Consider the following 18464-nt stretch of genomic DNA (forward strand, 5'->3'; position numbering starts at 1 on the left):
GGTCCAAGAGGGCCCAATATAAGCCTAGTGAGATGGAACCAAGCCAGAATCAAGTTAAGGCCCTGAAATGGGCCGGGCCGGGCCGACGAAGTTTAGGCCTAATAATGAGCCCGGCCATACGCAAACACCAAAGAAGTGGGCACATAGGCCCATCTAGCCAGGCAATTACCGAAGGGGGTCAGCTTTAAGCCCAAAATTTGGTCAGGCAGGGGCTCAATAATATTTTCGGTTAGAAGAATAATTCGGCAAGGCCGGGCCGACACCCGAGATCGGATTTAAGCAAAACACTCAGGCCCACCTATGCCTTATTTAGTATGCAATTTTCAGTAGTCTCCGAAAGCATCACAAGAAAGAGGTTAATCCACCAAAAGAATTTACAACTTTTCCCTATTTGACTACATATAACCAAGTGTGTACTAGGGCATTCTCACAAAATCTGAATGTTGGCTTTTCACCTGTGGTTTGATCAATCGGAGAAGAAATTTCACAATCAAGGGCGGCATTTTACGCGTATACAAATAGGCCAGTTAAGTAAGATTATTCGGTTGATTAACAAAAACTTAATAGCAAAATGAATAGCTTGCTTCTCTAAAAAAATTTAGATCTCTACCGGCTACCTTGCCTTCTCACAGCCTCCCCATGACCTCATTTTCTTGATGGTGCGTCTCTGTCCCCATCTCGATAGCATACTCACCCCATAACCGCTTGTTTTTGCTTAGTTGATGCAATTCCAAAACAATATTTTGTTGATAGTTAGCCCTCCAGCCTCGATCAGGATGACAATTGGGATCAATCACATCATGGCCGAATGAGCATTATATTGAGATGGCACAATGCCATTACAGCTCTGACTTAGACTCAAGGTCAACTTCTTCTACTGATGGCTCATCAACCTGTGAACCCTGCGACTTATCCGAAGCCCTTGTTTCTTGAAGTTCAGATTCATCCCTAAGAATTTTTGCAGTAAACGTTCTTGCCTCTAGGTCGAGATCAGGCCATTCAGAAACTATTCTCTTTGCACCCTGAGAGGACAACAAAACAAAATTAAATCATAACGCTGAATCATTTTGGCAGTGGGAAAAGAACCACCCAACCCAATGAACTTACCTGAAGCTTGGGTTCCTTTGTCATAGGATTGTTGCAAAGATCAATGGTCTTTGCCTTGGATTTGGTGGCTGTACCGCACCACGACTCACACCACAACCATTCTTGGGGTAATGAGAAGATAGGCACCATGTGCTGAGCATAATTCGGGAGATCCTGAAGCATGAGAGATGGCACTTAGATACACAACTAATATGTGAAGTACCTTTTTAGAGATATACAATTATAAGCTCGCACAACGTTATAATACATAAGAATCTCTCATGCTGAAGAATTTGCAGTTTATTATCCAAGAACCGACCTGATCAAGATTGGACAGACTGTTTGGATCCTTGCTGAGAGATTCGTAGAAAACTCTCAGGTTATCTCCTGCCGCAGTCTCTCGAAATTTCAACAAATCAACAACGTACAGTGCACTGCAGAATGATATCAGAATTTAAGCCCATCTATGATACCAACGGAGCCAAAAGGATCCTATGGACAGAATGTAACTGCCCAAAAACCTACCTTATATGATATGGTCTTCCGCGTAAGTGCTCCTTCCAGAAACCCTGTTTTTGTGAGAAAATAAGAAAAACTCACTTATGGATGTAGTCAGTAATGATCTGAAAGGGCAAGAGCCTTCTATTGCTTGGAATAAAACACAAGAATAGATTGATCTGAAAAGGCAAAGGCCTTCTATTGATTGGAATAAAACACAAGAATAATTAATTCAATATGTACTTGTCTCCAAAAGCGATATCCATCCATTTCTTTGTTGTTGTCACAAAAAGGAGTATATGCAAGCGGTCTTCCTTTCAGATCCATGTCATAAAGTTCTCCCATGTCTGCTCGCACCACCTGATCTGCATCAACAAATATAACCTGTTGCAAAGAGGGGTCAATGCATTTTGATGTCATAGAGAACTGAAAATAGCATGAGTAGACAGTCAAAAGGCAAAGTCATAGATATCGCATGCTTACCTTCTCTAGAGAAAGGGGAAAGATGACATCTAGGAACAAAATTTTATATGCCCATATAATCCTTTGCTTTTCCTTCTGCTTATGCAGCCATGTAGGCCACTTGTAGGTGATCAATTCATAATCAAAACCATACTCATGAGCCATATGTGGGATCACATCCTACAAAGTTCAAAGCAGAAAAGTATGCAAGCATAAATCAATACTTCTCTTAGTTTTAGTGAGGGTAGAGGCTGTTAAGAGACACAGAACAAACCTTAAATTGAGGGGAGAGATAATTTTTTATGAACCAGAATTTTACAGGGCGCTGCGTATTCTTCAGGACACTCAAGATCATGATTTTCAAGAAACGTTCGTACCTGCCACAAGATGTCATGAAAATGTTAAAGCTAGGACAAAGAAGCAAAACTATTAGTCCTGTCACAAAGTACTACAAACATGTTTTATCATAAAGCTTGCACCTGATACCGATTGGTATGTCCAAAAATAATTATATGTTATGAGAAATTACTTTAGGACGTGAAAACTAAAGTTTACAAATAATTAATAAATCATGCATGCAATATTCTCAACAATATAAGAAAGATCTTGAAAGGAATTCTTACAGGTGTCCAGAAGCAATAGAAAAGATGTTAATTGGTTTTCCATGCCTTCCACCCTTCCCATGCTCCTAGGGAAATAGAGTCAGACATACAATGAAAATAGGTTAGAAACTTGCTCTATACCTCAGATGAAGAACTATTTTCATGTTCTTTCCTTCCGTATACATAAAATGAAACACAACGTGAAAATTTTGTAACAAGAAACCGCTCCGTAAGATGGGAGTTGAGATGCGCAAGACTTGATAGGCATAGTTGAGAGCTTAATTTACCAGATGTTTGAGTTTGTAATTTTCTAGACATGAAATGAATAGGATTCACAATCCTCTGTATTAGATCACAATGTGTGAAAAATACAGATGGAAATATCACCCCATCAGCTACCAAAAATAGCTTGTTGACTTAACAGAGTCAGATATCTACAATCGAAGGATAGAGTTCGCTTCATTGCTTCACTGCTAGTTGACATGTTAGGCACCAAAGATGAAAAACTAAAGAGAGAACTTACTTGTGCCATACTTCTACTCCCTGATTGCTCACTGCCACCAAGTAAACTAGATGCCCATTTCAGTATGTTAGAGTTCCAATTCTGGGTTCCCTAAAAAGTTTAGAACAGCTTCATCAGTGGACAAGCTATACTGAAGACAACAATATCCAAAGAAACAAAAAAACAAAAAGAAGAGAACTGACTCTCTTTTCTTGTGATTGGTGCTCATCATCGCTTGAAACTAATAACTTTTCATCTTCCTTGCCTTTCTTTTTCACCACTTCCAGGTGAACTACTTTTCCCCGCAAATCATTAATCATGATGCGCTTTAGTGAAGGCTCATTCCTGCTTCCCTCACCATCTTCCCTAAAAATATAAAGCTCAGAACTTCTGCCTGGAGCAAGTTGTAGTAACCAAACCCCAGGAGAAACTTTCATCTGCCAATAACCCAAGTTGGCCATAACAAGGGTATCCACCAGGTGAGGTTTGCTCTTTGTTCCAAGAATCAACTGAAGGCCACGAGGAGGTTCGTGGTCTTTCTCAGAACAATGACCTGAGTAAGGCAGCTCATGAGATGCTAAAAATAAATAAGCAAGCATTCAAACAAGTTAGAAAGGCCAAACTGGATCTCACCAGTAAGGACAAGTGCCTCGAGCTCAAAGACAGCTTGCAGGGTTCTTGTCTCTCCAAGATTCTCGAGCAAAATGTTATCCAGGTCATGGCTGAAGCATTTAGGATCAAAACCGCAATTAAAAACAAAATGAACAGTTTATGCAGTCAACCAGAAAAGATGATGCACGAAAAAAAATTCTTTGCTTATGAAAAGGATGCGGATGCATATCAGTTAGTGCAAGAGATCCGTTTTTGTTCATTTGTAGAAGAGTATCATACACAGCAATGACAGGCTCTACAAGCCATGGCTCGGGAACATCAAGATTCATGGTGAGAGTTTTTGACAACGGCATATTTGCAAAGAAAGCTCTAGGTCCATTTATTGAGTAGTCAATAGTGCTGTAATCCTCCTGCAAATTGAAATGGAAGTCAAAATTACAGTTGTCATGTCAAGCTTGAGAACATTTAAAGATATTCGATATTGATGATACCATTGTCGGCACCACATATCTGTAATAATTCTTCAAAGGAAGATCCACAAGGGAACTCTGCAAAGCAACCACTCTGTCAAACTAAGTAATAGATGGAAAAGCACAGAACTAGATTAAACACAACTTACATGATAGATAATGCAATATCAAGTAAGGTTTCTGTAAAGTTGAGAACAAAAGAGACAACAAAAGCAAAGCCAACAAGAAGACAACATGAAGATTTATTGCCGAATAAGAATAATAGACTTAGTTCCTCCCGGAGCGCATTAACCACAAAATTTGCCGTGCAATCTCAGTGTCACAGCCTTTCCATTGACTCAACTTAATACTCTCACACATCAATTGTTAACACAATGCACAATTTTGAATCACACAATAAATGACATCATACATCATAAACTTGCTAGGTCGTGTGTATGTGTGTCTGAAACCTGAATAACTGAGAAAATGCCTGAATTAAAAATTTTGGATCTACTATGTTCAGTTCAGATTTCAGGCTATTTCCTATATATGGGTTCAAATATAGTTTGAATGTTATAAACCCAAACAGTCTGAACCAAACTGGAAAGCGCACTAGAATATTACCCTATTTGTTTCATTAATTCCTTTAGGGTCTGCTTGTCCCGGCTTTTTTTCAATTGTTGTAGCTTGTCTTTCCAAAATTTGAAAACCTAAAAAGGAAACATCTTTAATATTAAAAGATTTTGAAAAGGATTGTAAAGACACTACTTGTCATCTGTGCATCTTTCGAAAGATTTAAGGTATATGACATTAATTAAAAGTCAAATTCAAATCTCTATAAGGAAAGGAAAAAACACATTGTACAGAGTAAAAGTAACTCCAGATAGACCTAGCTTCAGTCCAACAATCCCTCGTATCAAAGGCACAACTTGGAAGTCCATACTCTGTAATGCCTAATCCATGTGAGCATGAAAAAACAAAGCTAGCGAACTACTGATGATCAGTTGCTTCGTGCTGAAATTTTTGTCATCATCAGCCTTTTGCAAAAAAGCTACTAAGATCATATTTACTCCGTCTTCAAATAACAAGTAAAGAAACCGAGTAAGCTTATATAAGGGAAATGCTCCAGAGAGATCTTTATTTTACTGACCATGGGATTGAGTACAATTCTCATACTTGGCTGAACATACTTCGATAAGATGCGAAGAAGCGAAGCTAGCTTCTGCCCAGATGGACTCAAAGGATCAATGACCGCATCAACATGGAGACTAGCATTTGCATTACCCAACAAAACAGCGCTGAAAACACAAAAAAAGATTAGAAGTGATAAAGAGAGATCCACACTTAAAGAATTAAAGGCATGGGCTCTTAGAAATTAAAAAAGGTGGAAGATTTGCAGAAACTAATAGTCTGATAAAAAAGAAAAGCAACTAATTTTTGCCTACTTTAAATTTATTGACCAACATGTGGCAAATATGATTACTCTGGGCCCAGTTCCTCACAATAGTTGCCTCCTAATAGAAAAAACCACCGCAACTCAAACTCAGATTCCCACAGCCACCACCCTCACACCTATAGAATGATAAAAAAGGAAAAGGGACAAAAGGACAGAAGCCATATTTTTGGGTCCATTACAGCTGGATGAGCAATTTCCACTCCAAATGACGGTTGAAAGGGAATTAGTTGCACCTTACAGGATTGCTTATCAAACAATCCAACAATCAAAATTGGATCAATCGATCATATCAACTTGGAGGATAAGCAATCCAACAATCAAAATTGGATCAATCGATCATATCAACTTGGAAATCCTCTAACGGATTGGTCTAGAGAACCACCATTAAAAATTTAGAATTATTCCACCTCTATCAATCTTAAGGACTCAGATTGAACTCCTACTCGGCTGTTTTCTGAATTCGCCCATTCTTTACCCAAAAGGCCAATATGATCACTTCTTACTTCACAGTAAAGAGGCTAATGCTGCCATCAATGCACTTAGATTTCACTATTAGCAGTTTTATGCACATAACCTCATAACATTTAGAAATTTAATGTGATAAAAGGAAATAGCAGCATGACACAAGAAAACATAGAGAAGCCAAGAACATTTTATTCACCTCAAAGTCTTCTCCATAAATCTATATACATTTTCGAAGGAAAACCCAAGCGATATAGTGTTTATCGCAAAAAGTTAATAGTTACCTGTTCTGAGAATTCAAAACCTCAAATCGTGCACTTTCAGAACTCCGTTCGCGCAGGGCCATTGCAGATGATGCAAACATAATAACATCACTAATGAATTTACTGCAAAGAGAAAAATAAAGTCTAAGTAAAAGAAAATTTACCTAAAACGATGGACCGAATGAACTAAATCCTAGAAAACGTATTTGTTAGCCACAAATGCATCAGCTTATGCTTGTTATATGCACGTATTGAAAATTACTTTACTTCACAAGGAAAGAACATTACAAGCTCTGGTGGAAAGTGGTGATTCCGTAGAATTACTATGAAAGTGGTAATTCCGAAGTATTGATAAGCTTGGATATCAAGAAGTAGAGTAACAAGATATCGCATGAAGCCACAAAGGCTTAAAGGCTGACAAGACAGGAGTGAAAGGACTTCTCCCCCACAAAGTGGAATGGGCTACATAAATTTCTTTCACCATTGCACTTTGTTTATTCTTAAGATCATTTCTTAAAGCTTTTGTCCATGTCTTTATAGCATTTCCCAATGATATAAAGACTTGAAGAACTAAAGAAAAAAATGATATTAAAACCTGCAAGCAAGCCTTTAATCAATTATCCATCAGGCAAAAGAGCTCATCATATTTTTTATTTCGTTAGGACCAGACTGAAAGTGTTACCCACCTGTCCCTCTCATATACTTTGTTGGGGTTGGGGGGTGGAGGGTGAACACACCAAATGAAAGATAACTAGCAGTGGGGACAGTATTCTCTCTAACCTTGTTAGCAAGTCAGGATCTGTATCTTGCCACTCTACTTCTTCAATGATTTCCATTATGTACTTGGTTCGCTGCTTAAATTCCACAGACTCAAGAAGTCGTAGATCATCGCTCAAAAAAGTGTCTTCAACAGGAAACAACACCTGTTAACATCATAAAGGATATTAAATGGTCATCATCGCCCAACTATATAAAGCAATGAAATAGTATGTAAAGCAGCTATAAAAAAACAAATCAATTAATCAAAGATTCAAAAGTGTTTGATCCGTGCAAGAATATACAAAATACAATCTGACTAAATGAAGCAGGAGCAACTATTTCCTACTGTTTAGAGGGACAAAGGAGAGTAATTCTTATGTTCCTCTTTGAGAAGAGAAATTTCAGAAGATGTGACTTATGTTCTTTCAGACTCATTAAATTATCCTGTAGGGTTTCTAACTTATTAAAATCAAGATCAAACACAGACTTGTGCTTTTCAGCATTTCATTTATTAGGATGCAGGCTGAACAATTGACTCTGGCCAGTGACTTGATCAAAAATTTCTTCAAACGAGACAGCACTTCTTGTTTTTTGGCCGGGAGCAACATAGCATGCAATATGCCCTCATGAAACTTACCCTTCCATTGGTGATGACCGCATTGACATTGGATCCAGAGCCAAGTAGCGTATACAAACATTGTGCAACCTGCACATAATCATTAGCAGAAACATCTGTAATTAAGAAAGGAAAAGGAAAAGAGAAATCTGAACATTGTTCAGATTTAAAGGCAAAGATTTCAAAAACCTAATGGCTACAGTGATTCTTGCGCGATTTTATTGTAGAAAATGGAGAAACAAAAAAATCTCCATTCACCAAAATGAATTACATGATCAAAGTACCTTATTCAGATCTCCTCTCATCTTGTTGACAGAAAATTCTAGTAGCATTGATTTAAAGGCATCAGAAGATAATCCATTTTCATCAGCCAGCTCATAGACTTTACCCATGAATGCCTGAGTACTTTCAGCGGCTATTGAAGAAACGAGAATATACTTGTTCTCATAGAATGAAGACAGCTGATCCAAAAAGTACAGAACTCTTTCTTTGTGGCTGCATGATAACCCAAGTAAAAGTTCAAAATGCGAATGTGCTTCATAGACAGAAAGTCGAAATTTACAGAGTGGTGAATGTTTTTGACCAACCTATAAGAGGATAAAGTAAATTCAAAAACTCTCACAAAGAGCAGACTAGAGGAATCAGCACTCTGATTAGCATTGAATAGCACTCCTAAACGAGCAATTTTGGACCCTCCCATCTGCATTATGATGCAAGAATTCGAGATGTCAGTGTAGGAAGACAATCTTGGCGTAAAAATAGATTATCCAAATAAGAATTCTTGCATCTCAGAAGTAAAATAACCAGATATTTAATTCCTTCGCGAAGTAACTTCGTCCCTTTCTCTGATGTCACATCGATTGCAAGAAGATGAGACACAGGCTTCAGATCATCCATTGCTAGAGAATTTGCATAAAGGGTTCTCATTAGAATAGAATATGAGACAAATAGAGAAGCAAATGCTACCAAAGGAAAATAAAGTACTGCTTACTCTCAGGAGAATGCAAGTAGTTGATCTCATTCAGGACAGATTTTCCTCGGAGAACAAGTGATGAGAGGGACACGAACCGTGGTCTAGCTTTGCTGTCAGCAATGATCTATTGGAGTACATAAGATCAAGGGGAAAGTGAACATACTAATAAGCTTAGATAAGTAATCTACTGTCTCACTAAATATTCAAATCACTCACCAGAGGGTTATAGCGGCTCACACCACTTTCTGATAAAAATTTATCAAGCACATCGGTGTGGGAATTTATGTGCCCGAAATAAACTTGCTCCTGTATTTTTGGAAGCTCATCGTTCATTGCATTCATGAGAGCCTCCTGGAAATAGTGAAGCAGTGAGAACATAAGAAACAAAAAAGCAAACTGCCCACAGATATTTAAAAGCAGTTGGACATTCATGATGAAGCAGAAAGAAAATACTAATTACTGATCAGGGGACTTGTGAAATAGTTCATTACTTCACAAATGCGTAAAAATCACAAAAAAAGAAAGAAAGTATAATCTGCTAGAAATGAACCAGTCTAAAAATCCCCATCAAAACATGCTGTTCGGTATGAGGAAGAAATCTCAAGCTCTTATGGCAGCAAATTATACATTTCCAAAGGAGATCTACAAAAAATATGCCTTCACAATCATATAACACCACAAGGAGAACAAGTATAATCTGCTAGATATGAGCCAGTTTAAAAACCCCTATCAGAACTTCCTGTTTGGTATGATGAAGAAGTTACAAGCTCTTATTGCAGCGAATTATACATTTCAACAAAAGACCTAAAGACATTGTGCCTCTCCAATCATATAAGATCACACCGAAACAAGTATAATTTGCTAGATGTAAGCCAGTTTAAAAATCACCATCGGAACTTGCTGTCCAATATAAGCAAGACCATTTCCAAAGAGGATTTACAAACATCGTGCCTTTTTGAATATGATAGAGAAAAGATCCAACATAGATGCCATGCCAAGAAAGAGAGGTGCACAATTATCAATGAAAAAGAAGCCTCTTCCCTTGAGAGAAAGTACCTCGTTAGCATCTAGGACAAGACCGTTCATCAAGAGACAACAGCCCCTCTTAGCCAACCCCAGCTTAAAAACAAACATGGAGCTCTCTTGAGACAATAGCTGAAAATTTTGATCCTTTTCCAGCTTCAATAGAATGTCTTGTGGGTGCGATTTTGCCTTTGGTCTACCAACACGAAGTAAATTATGTCAGTTGAATAAAGAAGAGAATACCTCTTATGTTGTTCATTGAGCTCAGGATGGAGAGGAATAAAGGAGAGGGAGGGGAAATCAGCATATAGCAGGTTAAGATTAAGCCAAGCTACATCAGACAGACTTACAGCACTGTGTCTACAAATGCTCCTTCTATATGGTGCCTTTCGAGAGTATCATCTTCAGAATCCACAGACTCAATCCGTGCTCTGTTAACCTGGATAGCAAGAACATAAAAACGTGAAAAGACAAACTTGACACTAAATATTATAGCTTCGCAGGATACAAACATGGACATTCTGGTTCATGCATTTAGCTGTTTAGAGCAATAAATGAAATTTTTTATAAGCGAATGATCTACGGCCTAAACAATTCTAACAAACAACTAGCCAAAATGAATGAATAGATGCGTGGAACTATGAGATGCAAAACCTAATTTTCTTGATCGGGAAAATTTTCTTCTCTGGTTCAACCTAAAGTTTCATGGATGACAAGTTCAAAGCATGTCTGCTCTCCGCGCTCACAGACAGCATTTTAATTATTATGGTTCTTGTACGCAGCAAAAGAACCAAAGGTGCTTCAACCAAAAGTGTTTCGTACTTCAACCAACGGTACATACCAAAAGCTACAGCACTTAAAAAACTTCAAAGAAAATGCGCAAAATAAAAGCCTTGTAAATACGACCCATCAGGTCCATGTTACACAAATATGATAGACCAATTTGCTTTAGACATTGAGTTTATCTGCCAAACCGTACGCTGCTCAAGAACTGGAAGGCCAAGTGAGTTCCATAATTTTCGTTGACATAAACAAAAAGTCCAATTATCTGTGCCAAAAACAAACAGATCAAGTGTCATCAATATTCTCCATTTGTTTAAACTACACTAGAAAAGACTACAAATAAAAGAGAGAAAGTACCAAGCTGGATAGATCCTCAGTTTGACCGCCATTATCCTCAGCATGGCGTGAGACCCTGTTTATTTCAGACTTCTCTATGAAATTGGAAGAATATAGTATCACGCCAAATCTCACGGGAAAATTGTTCTCGTACAAAGATATAACCATATCAATTGACTGCAAGATGGCCAAGAATAGGAAATGAAACAAGCCGTCACTCACCGCAAGATGGCCACAAATAAAAATGAGGAAATACAAGTTGGGATGAAATCAGAACTTGCCTCAAGGCCACAGACAGAGCCTGGGTCAATGACATAAACAGCATGATAAAGATTCTTGCGGATGTAACGTAGTTGTCCGGGGAAAACAGGCATCAATATCTGTACAACAAAACCATACAGTGAAATTTGAGCCAATAAGTGAGAGGTTGGACAAGAAAATGACTACCTCATTTAGGTTGCTCCTCCATTGCCTATACATGGGATCCTCCTCCAAGTTGTTAAGATAATGAACATGACTTGAACGAAAATCGATCCGGAACATGTTGGACTCGGGAGGAGGCAAAGTCCTCAAGAGTTTCACAATAGCACTTTGGGGAATCTGCAGGCATAAGGAATGTCAAATCCACTTCAGTTGCCAAATGTGGAGCAAGCTTCACTCACTTCAACTATAGTTTGACCAAATACTAAAAATGGAAAATGACGAACAGGGGCTATCAAACAAAAAGTGCTTCACAAAACACATAGTTATGTTTCCACAAGGGACTTGCATTCTACCTATAGTGTAATTTTCTTTTATAAGTAAACAAAACTTCATTCATAGAGCAATAAAGGGGTGCTAACTATTAGAAAGTCCAACCCAAAAATTTAAATTGATAAATAAAGGGAGACTTAATGAATATAAAGCCTTTGTGCAAACTGGACTGAGAAGAGCACGTCGAATTGACGGACAGGGAGTCTCACGTATTAAATAAATCTCGGGTGAAAACTGACACTGTTACTGTGTGCAAGTATGATGCAAGGGAGAAGAAGTTGTACGGAATGGGTCAGGGTTCACAAGTGTGTACCCTCTTCTATATAAACTTCACGACTGTTAACAAGTTTGCCTCTCTATCCACAACAAACACATTCACTATGTATAGCAAATATTCCTCAACAGCTAGCATCGCCAAGTAGCGTGATTAAAAAAAAAAAACAACTCCTGGAATCATGGTATGACGTCCTTCAATTTTGCGAGGCTGTGCTAGATAGGACATATTTTGGAAAGTTGGTTAGCACTCTACAATCTTAGCAGATTTGCAGAGACAAACTTATAATTCTCTCACTTCAGCCATTATAAACTGGCCAATGGTGACAGTAAAAATGAAGCTCCTGTAAAAGACGTTTGTAAGCTAAGATGCTGGAAACCTCAACAAGAAGGTACAAAACACATTTATATCCATATTATGGCAACAGCAACCCATTAATTGGCTCCTCTAAGTGAAATTAGTACATTAAGTACTGTATCCATTTCAATGTCTGCAATGCAGGTAAGTGTCAAATCCGATTTGAATATATTAGTTCTACTAGTTTTTATTGACATATATGAATGTGCAATAATCTGAGTCCTTGTCAAACACAGAAACCTGAGTTAAAGAGCTCAGTTGACTCAGACGTATAATGCTAAAACAGTAATAATTACTCTCTCCAATTTTGAATGTTTGACATGTCCCAAGATGAAGAAAATGATCGTATGTGGACGGCAGAACATGAAATGTTTTCTTGGTCAAAAGGAAAAAGCATATTTTAATACACAAGCTGTGTAGTCAGTTATCTCCATTAACCTTCATTTACCTTCATTTTTGCAAACTGGTCAGCTAGAGACAAATCTTGATGAACCAAGTCCATTAACCTGTCAGCAGGAACAAAATGACAACATCCATTTAAAACCAGCAAAAGTTAACAATTTTGTGAAAGGATAAGGAGAATCTTCCACAGCAAGAAGGAAAAACATACAAATTAAAGAATCGAATGAATCATCAATTATGGCCACAATAAGTAGGCTCAATATGGAAAGCAACTTTTTCTAAAAGATTATCAACTACCTCTCATCTTGTATTAAATCTACAACATCATAAGAGTACATGGCCATGGCCTTGTAAATAAAAGAAAGATATTATGCCAGGCTGCCAGCTTCCTCTGATGTGAGGACATACATTTTGGTTTTCTGTTTCAACAAAAGGAAGCCGCTATAGATGACAGAAAAGAGAATGTACGACGAACAAAAAGTTACGGTATTCACCTTGCCTGTTGAGGAGAGAAAGAAAAAAATATAGAATGAAAAGTAAAGATCTTGAATCAACCCTTATGTCAGTCAACAATAGCATTAAATGTTGAAAGTTTTAAAGGCAGCATGCTATCCAGAAGCTTGGGAAGCTGTATCCAGCATAACTACGAAATTGTCTAAATTTCTCTACTCTAATCCCATGAAATCTATTCACCAGCTGATTGAAATTATTTTCTTTTCCTATTACCAATTTCAGAACCGTGACTTAAACTACACAAGTTAGTTGGTACAACAAAGTTTAGTCTTCCTAAATCCCAAATGTGCATACAAAGTATTTGACATGTTAAACCAAACAGAGCAACTAGAGAAGTTGCTTTCTTTGATGTCGTCGACCCAGCTGGACGTTCCATAGGAGTTCCACATCTGTGATGGAATGGACAGTTTGAGCCATAACTACTGCTCATTTTGAGTGAGCCCATCACCATCGCCCCATCACAGTGCTAGAGGGAAAAGTTGCTTTCTAATGACTAAATGCATTAAATTTGCGCATTGTGATGATGTACTAGATCATAAGTGAGCTATAGTGAATCTACACAATCAATTAGAGTGTAGAGATGATTAATAACTTCACCAAAAACCAGTTGTTTTTGGTGTTTCGATTTTCGCACATATTATAACAGATTTTTCAACACCACCTTGCCCCCTTCCCCAAACAAAATAAATGCTTCAAGTGGTCCATACATAAACTTAAGTGGCATAAGGCACAATTTTCAACTAAAAATAATAGGACATGGCTCAGTACAAGGCGCCGGGTTACATGGGAAAGCTCAGTGAAGTATCATTATGCCCATAAATACGATTATCTTTACCAGTCCTAGGCTCATATATTATATGTTCGGATCCAAAAACTGTAGGAAGTGGACCTCCACTAAAGCTTCAGACTGAAACTTTGGGGTGCGGTGGGGCAGTCAGGAATGGCAGAAGCTATACTTATGGTCATGCTAGAAAATTTAGGCAGGAGAAAGGAGGGTCTTCATCCAAAAGTGACAAATAAAACAGTACGAGGGTGGAAAAGCTTTACAGGAAGAGGTCAACATCTTCAATATTGATCAAAGCCCCATTCAGCGCCACTAAAGACTTCCCAGGTGGGATCATTCGCTGGTTTGCAAGTATCTCTTCTTTCACTGAATCGTTTAGCTGCAGGTGCCAAAATAATCAGGGTCAGGGATCAAGAAAGAATTGTGCCCATTACTTTTCTGAGAGTATCGAGTAAGTATTGCCACAACCAAAAGAAAGAAGACGAGAACCCCAAAGCAGAAAGGATGATATAAACACATCATCGTGTAAGCTTTAGTTTAGAAGAATGAAAATTCTGACACTAGGACATTTACCTTCATCCGTGATAATGACGAAACTACAGTAGGAAAATTCTGGTTGATTTCCAGCATTGATTGCAAAGGATCTGAAGCATGAACTATTCTCTGTGCAGTCTGATGTCCTAAATCTGTAAAAAAGCAAGTCATCAAACACAGATGACAAAATAACCTAATTAACGTAATAGATACCTTTCAGTTCCCAAACATCAAGGCTATCTGATACCGTCGCTGATAATAAATAATCCCTGAAAGCCATAATTTCAGAAGTCAGCTCAGGCTTGCGTTCCTGCAAATCGAGGATTGAAACTGGAATCAATCCAACATAAAGCGATAACACATCTCCTTCTCCAGTAACAACATGTAACCCAAAACACTATGTCGAGAAAAGATTGAACCTAAGCAGCATTTTTTGCGCTATTGCACAACTTTTCAAAACATTATGCCACAAAGAAATGCAGTCCATAAATGGCTGAACTAAGTGGCATGCTTCAAGCTATTGCATGAATAGGTTGATCATAGTACATCTTAGACTATGTCAAAGAACTACTTCTATCCCATTTCAACATTCCATATCTCGAGGTCCCTTATTTCAATATTAAAAAAAGCTTTCATTTAAAAGCTTAAACTTTAAAAACAGTCGACAGTGGTCCCACACAATTTCGCATGATGTTAAAGCAGGAGGTCCTATGTTCAAATATTTCCAAGCTCCTTATTTGTATCCCCAATAAATATTTCCATGCTTTGATCTTTGGCCTAAGTCTAGCCAAACTGTGAGAGGGAGCATTAGAGTACTTGAATATTAAATGACCCATTCATCTAAAAGTTTAATCTTTTGGGACATTTGGTAGTGATCCCACACAATTTCACACCTTACAATTAAGAGAATGTAAGCACTCGAATTAGTATGTCTAACATCTTTTCATAAAGCTTCTTCTTGCTTGTGGTGTGGGCACTATTTAGAAGAACAAGATTCAATTTTTTTTTCAATATGACGAACGACTGTGATAAGGTCATGTTTGAATCTAACATAAATCGGAACATATGGACTATCTTAAACTTATGGGTAACATACCAAGATCTTGGAAAATATGAATCCTCTAACATCTTGTGTAAGATCTTCTGTCCGAGGATCTTCCAAAGTGACACCTGAAATCAAACTTTGCAGTCATCAATAAAACTTCCTATTGTACTGTCTGAGTTCCTTCTCTCTTTCCTCAAGGCTTTTGTTTAATAAAAGGAACTTCAGAATTTTTTGGCAATCAATATAGAACGATGGATACATATTAAGGTAATTAATGAATAAGAAAAAAGAATAGAATTGTGATGTCATCTGCTTGTATGGATTCAGATATAAATCTAGTTCCATTACAGACCTTTTTTCACCGCACTATCATCCATAGCCTTATATTCCATATTCTTCAGAGCAAGCTCCACACCATAACCGCCCAAGTTTACATAATCTTCTGTTCCAAGGGCACCACAAACACCAACTTTTGATTCGCAGCCAGATGGCAATACTGGCCTGACAACATAAATTACTTTGCCCTGTATATTTTGAGGTCACGAGTTAGCGATGGCATAACCCACAAAAGAAAAATGAACATAAATAAATCAAGATCAGTCGAGGCAAACTAGTAACAGTTTTCTAAAAAGGTTCTAAAAAAAATGGTGCAATTTATGCATTCAATACATTCTAAAAATAGATCAACTAAATCCCCTTGAGAAATAAGTCCCTCAACATTGTCAGCAGTAATATCGCCCAAGAATATTACAATTTTGTTTTTTCTTTAACTACGGATAAAAAAAATTCAGGATAATGAGAAGATGGCCGAGATATGGTAAGGAATGACTTCCAGATTACGAAACTAACCTTCTTAGCAGCCTCAATAAGAGCTCCATGGAACTCCTTGAAGCAGTTACTCCCAAGAGCTCCATATAGGATAGCAATTGGACTTTCTATATTTGAGTCCAAATATACGTGATCAAAGTCAAAGAGTTCGAGCTGATGAAAAACATCTCCATTACTGCTGACAGAAAATCGTACAAAATTTGATCAGGAGACAATGCAATCATAAAGAATTTTTAAATGGCAACACAACAATGTCTAGAAACAAGAGAATGGAACGCACCGTTCAGGATTTTGAAGCCACAAGTTTAGCTCTGCAATATTAAAGAACAGTTCCCCTCCAGTATCTACCCAACAACATCTCCCATTTGGGCTATCTGGATTCACACCAACAGGCAAGGAATCTAACTTTCTCTTTAATCCCTCCATTTCTTTAGGAAACCCAGGATTCACATTACTTGAGCTAACATCGTCAGCCAGAGGAAAAGATGAGAGAGACTCCTCAGCTAGTTGCCTATAAAGCACTAATCGTGGCGATGCTGATCTGAGAAGAAGAGAGAATTCGAACAATGATGCCAATGAATGACCTATCAAAGAGTTTCCGTGCCCTAAAATTTTCTTTAGGCAGTCCCTGGCCGTAGAGGAGTCGGCATCAGCATCAGTTCCCTCGGAGTGAAGCCAAACCTCAATGAACTCCCAAAAGAGGTCTTTCCATTCTTTTGATAGCAGTTCACTGATCATAGAGATGGAAGTCATTAAAAGGAACAGCACAATAATCTCTAGATAGATGTGGTTAAATAATTCAAGTAACAGATTCTTCAGGTCCAATGTTTGACTGAGGAAATTCAAGTATAAGGGGAAAAAAAGGGGAAATGCAAAAAGTGAACCAATTCAGAAGTACGATGAACAAGAAATGTCGACTATAGTTTGACTAGTCCAGCAACTGTTGAATGAGAAAACTACATAACAAGACAATAGCATTCAGTAAGGTGACTTTCCCACCACAGGATAAGTACACATGCTTGTCAAAGAACTCGCGGAACAGTCGGATTATCAAAGACAAAATCCATATAACCTATTTTAAGCAACATAGATACAATACTAGTGCTGCACACTTGGAAAAAAAATTCCATCGCGAAGAGATATTCCCTTTGAAAGGAGAAGACCGATCAAAATGTTTCATCGTGCTTGAGGGCAGGCACAGGAGTCCTGAAGGCCATTTTGATGGAACAACATTTGCAAATTCGATCCATTTCGCAATTCTACGAATGCCCCCATCGACCCAGACGATTTTATTCATTCATCCATCGACAAAAGGAACAGGACCAAAACAACCGATAATCCAAACTCCTGACACGAGCGCCCGCAATAAGAAAATCGCGAATTCGCTCCCGAAGCCATCCGATCATCAAAGAGGGAACAAGACAAAAATTCGAAGTCTCGCCCGTGTTCATCAACGAAAGAAAAGGAGGGATGCGGATGAAAGTACCCGGCTTCCAGGAGCAACGGAGTGCCGGACCACTTGGCCCGGAGCGCGACCTGCACGTTCTTGGGCCGCCGATCCTCTCCATGAACGCACGCCAGTCCCAGACAAACCAACGCAACAACAATCCAGAACCCAGATCTAGGCCAGGTCTTCATCTCTCTTCTTCCGAGCTTTGAGACGCGTCCTCGAGCAGCTACGACGGCGACATTGAAGTCGTGTTTCGATTGCGGCGTCGATGATCGATCGGGGAAATGCAAACTCCACGAAGCCTCGCCGTCGCGTCCTTGCTGTGCTGTGTTCAGAGGGAGTCTGGGATTTATGCGGAGGTTTTAAAAGAGAAGCGAGAGAAGAGTGGACTCGGCGAAGGAAGTCAAGCCACTAGGGAAGTGAGTCAAGACGGGGTCTTGGATTCCTGATCGTCTACATGCTCCAGTACGTGTCCCAACCAATAACCGAGTGCCACGTTGTTGGGCCGTGGGCATTTTTGGGCATTTTGGGAACTTTGCTCGGATGGCCCTAAGTCATCAGATGGTTGGGTCGGGTCAGGTCGGGTCGAAAAATTGGTCTGAAACGGATTGATCTGTTTAATCATTTTTTGCCCATTTT

The 18464-nt window shown here is 38.5% G+C and overlaps 1 protein-coding gene across 2 annotated transcripts; it reads right to left on the reverse strand.

The window, feature by feature from the left end:
• Nucleotides 1-339: 339 nt before the first annotated feature.
• Nucleotides 340-18228, reverse strand: LOC115679569 (UDP-glucose:glycoprotein glucosyltransferase). 2 transcript variants are annotated; one of them, XM_030603185.2, is made up of 37 exons: nucleotides 17862-18228; nucleotides 16656-17105; nucleotides 16397-16550; nucleotides 15900-16071; nucleotides 15599-15672; nucleotides 14716-14812; nucleotides 14542-14654; nucleotides 14232-14347; nucleotides 12718-12775; nucleotides 11333-11485; nucleotides 11167-11265; nucleotides 10907-11062; nucleotides 10746-10814; nucleotides 10117-10205; nucleotides 9800-9962; nucleotides 8960-9094; nucleotides 8762-8867; nucleotides 8575-8669; nucleotides 8358-8470; nucleotides 8055-8265; nucleotides 7792-7860; nucleotides 7176-7318; nucleotides 6417-6518; nucleotides 5365-5512; nucleotides 4254-4310; nucleotides 4042-4172; nucleotides 3784-3872; nucleotides 3354-3703; nucleotides 3172-3261; nucleotides 2670-2734; nucleotides 2321-2423; nucleotides 2068-2226; nucleotides 1828-1968; nucleotides 1612-1655; nucleotides 1406-1520; nucleotides 1108-1260; nucleotides 340-1022 (listed from the first exon to the last, which is right to left on the reverse strand). In XM_030603185.2, the coding sequence occupies exons 1-37, from the start codon at nucleotides 18011-18013 to the stop codon at nucleotides 840-842; spliced, it is 4917 nt and encodes a 1638-aa protein (XP_030459045.1). In that variant the 5' UTR covers nucleotides 18014-18228; the 3' UTR covers nucleotides 340-839. The 2 variants fall into 2 exon arrangements, with proteins under 2 accessions (XP_030459045.1, XP_030459044.1); XM_030603184.2 differs by having other exon boundaries at nucleotides 16397-16553.
• Between the last annotated feature and the right edge of the window lie 236 nt (nucleotides 18229-18464).

The sequence above is a fragment of the Syzygium oleosum genome, unplaced genomic scaffold (genome assembly GCF_021117445.2).
Source record: "Syzygium oleosum isolate NSW1041296 unplaced genomic scaffold, Sole_v2.1 Sole_v2.52, whole genome shotgun sequence".
Taxonomy (NCBI): domain Eukaryota; kingdom Viridiplantae; phylum Streptophyta; class Magnoliopsida; order Myrtales; family Myrtaceae; genus Syzygium; species Syzygium oleosum.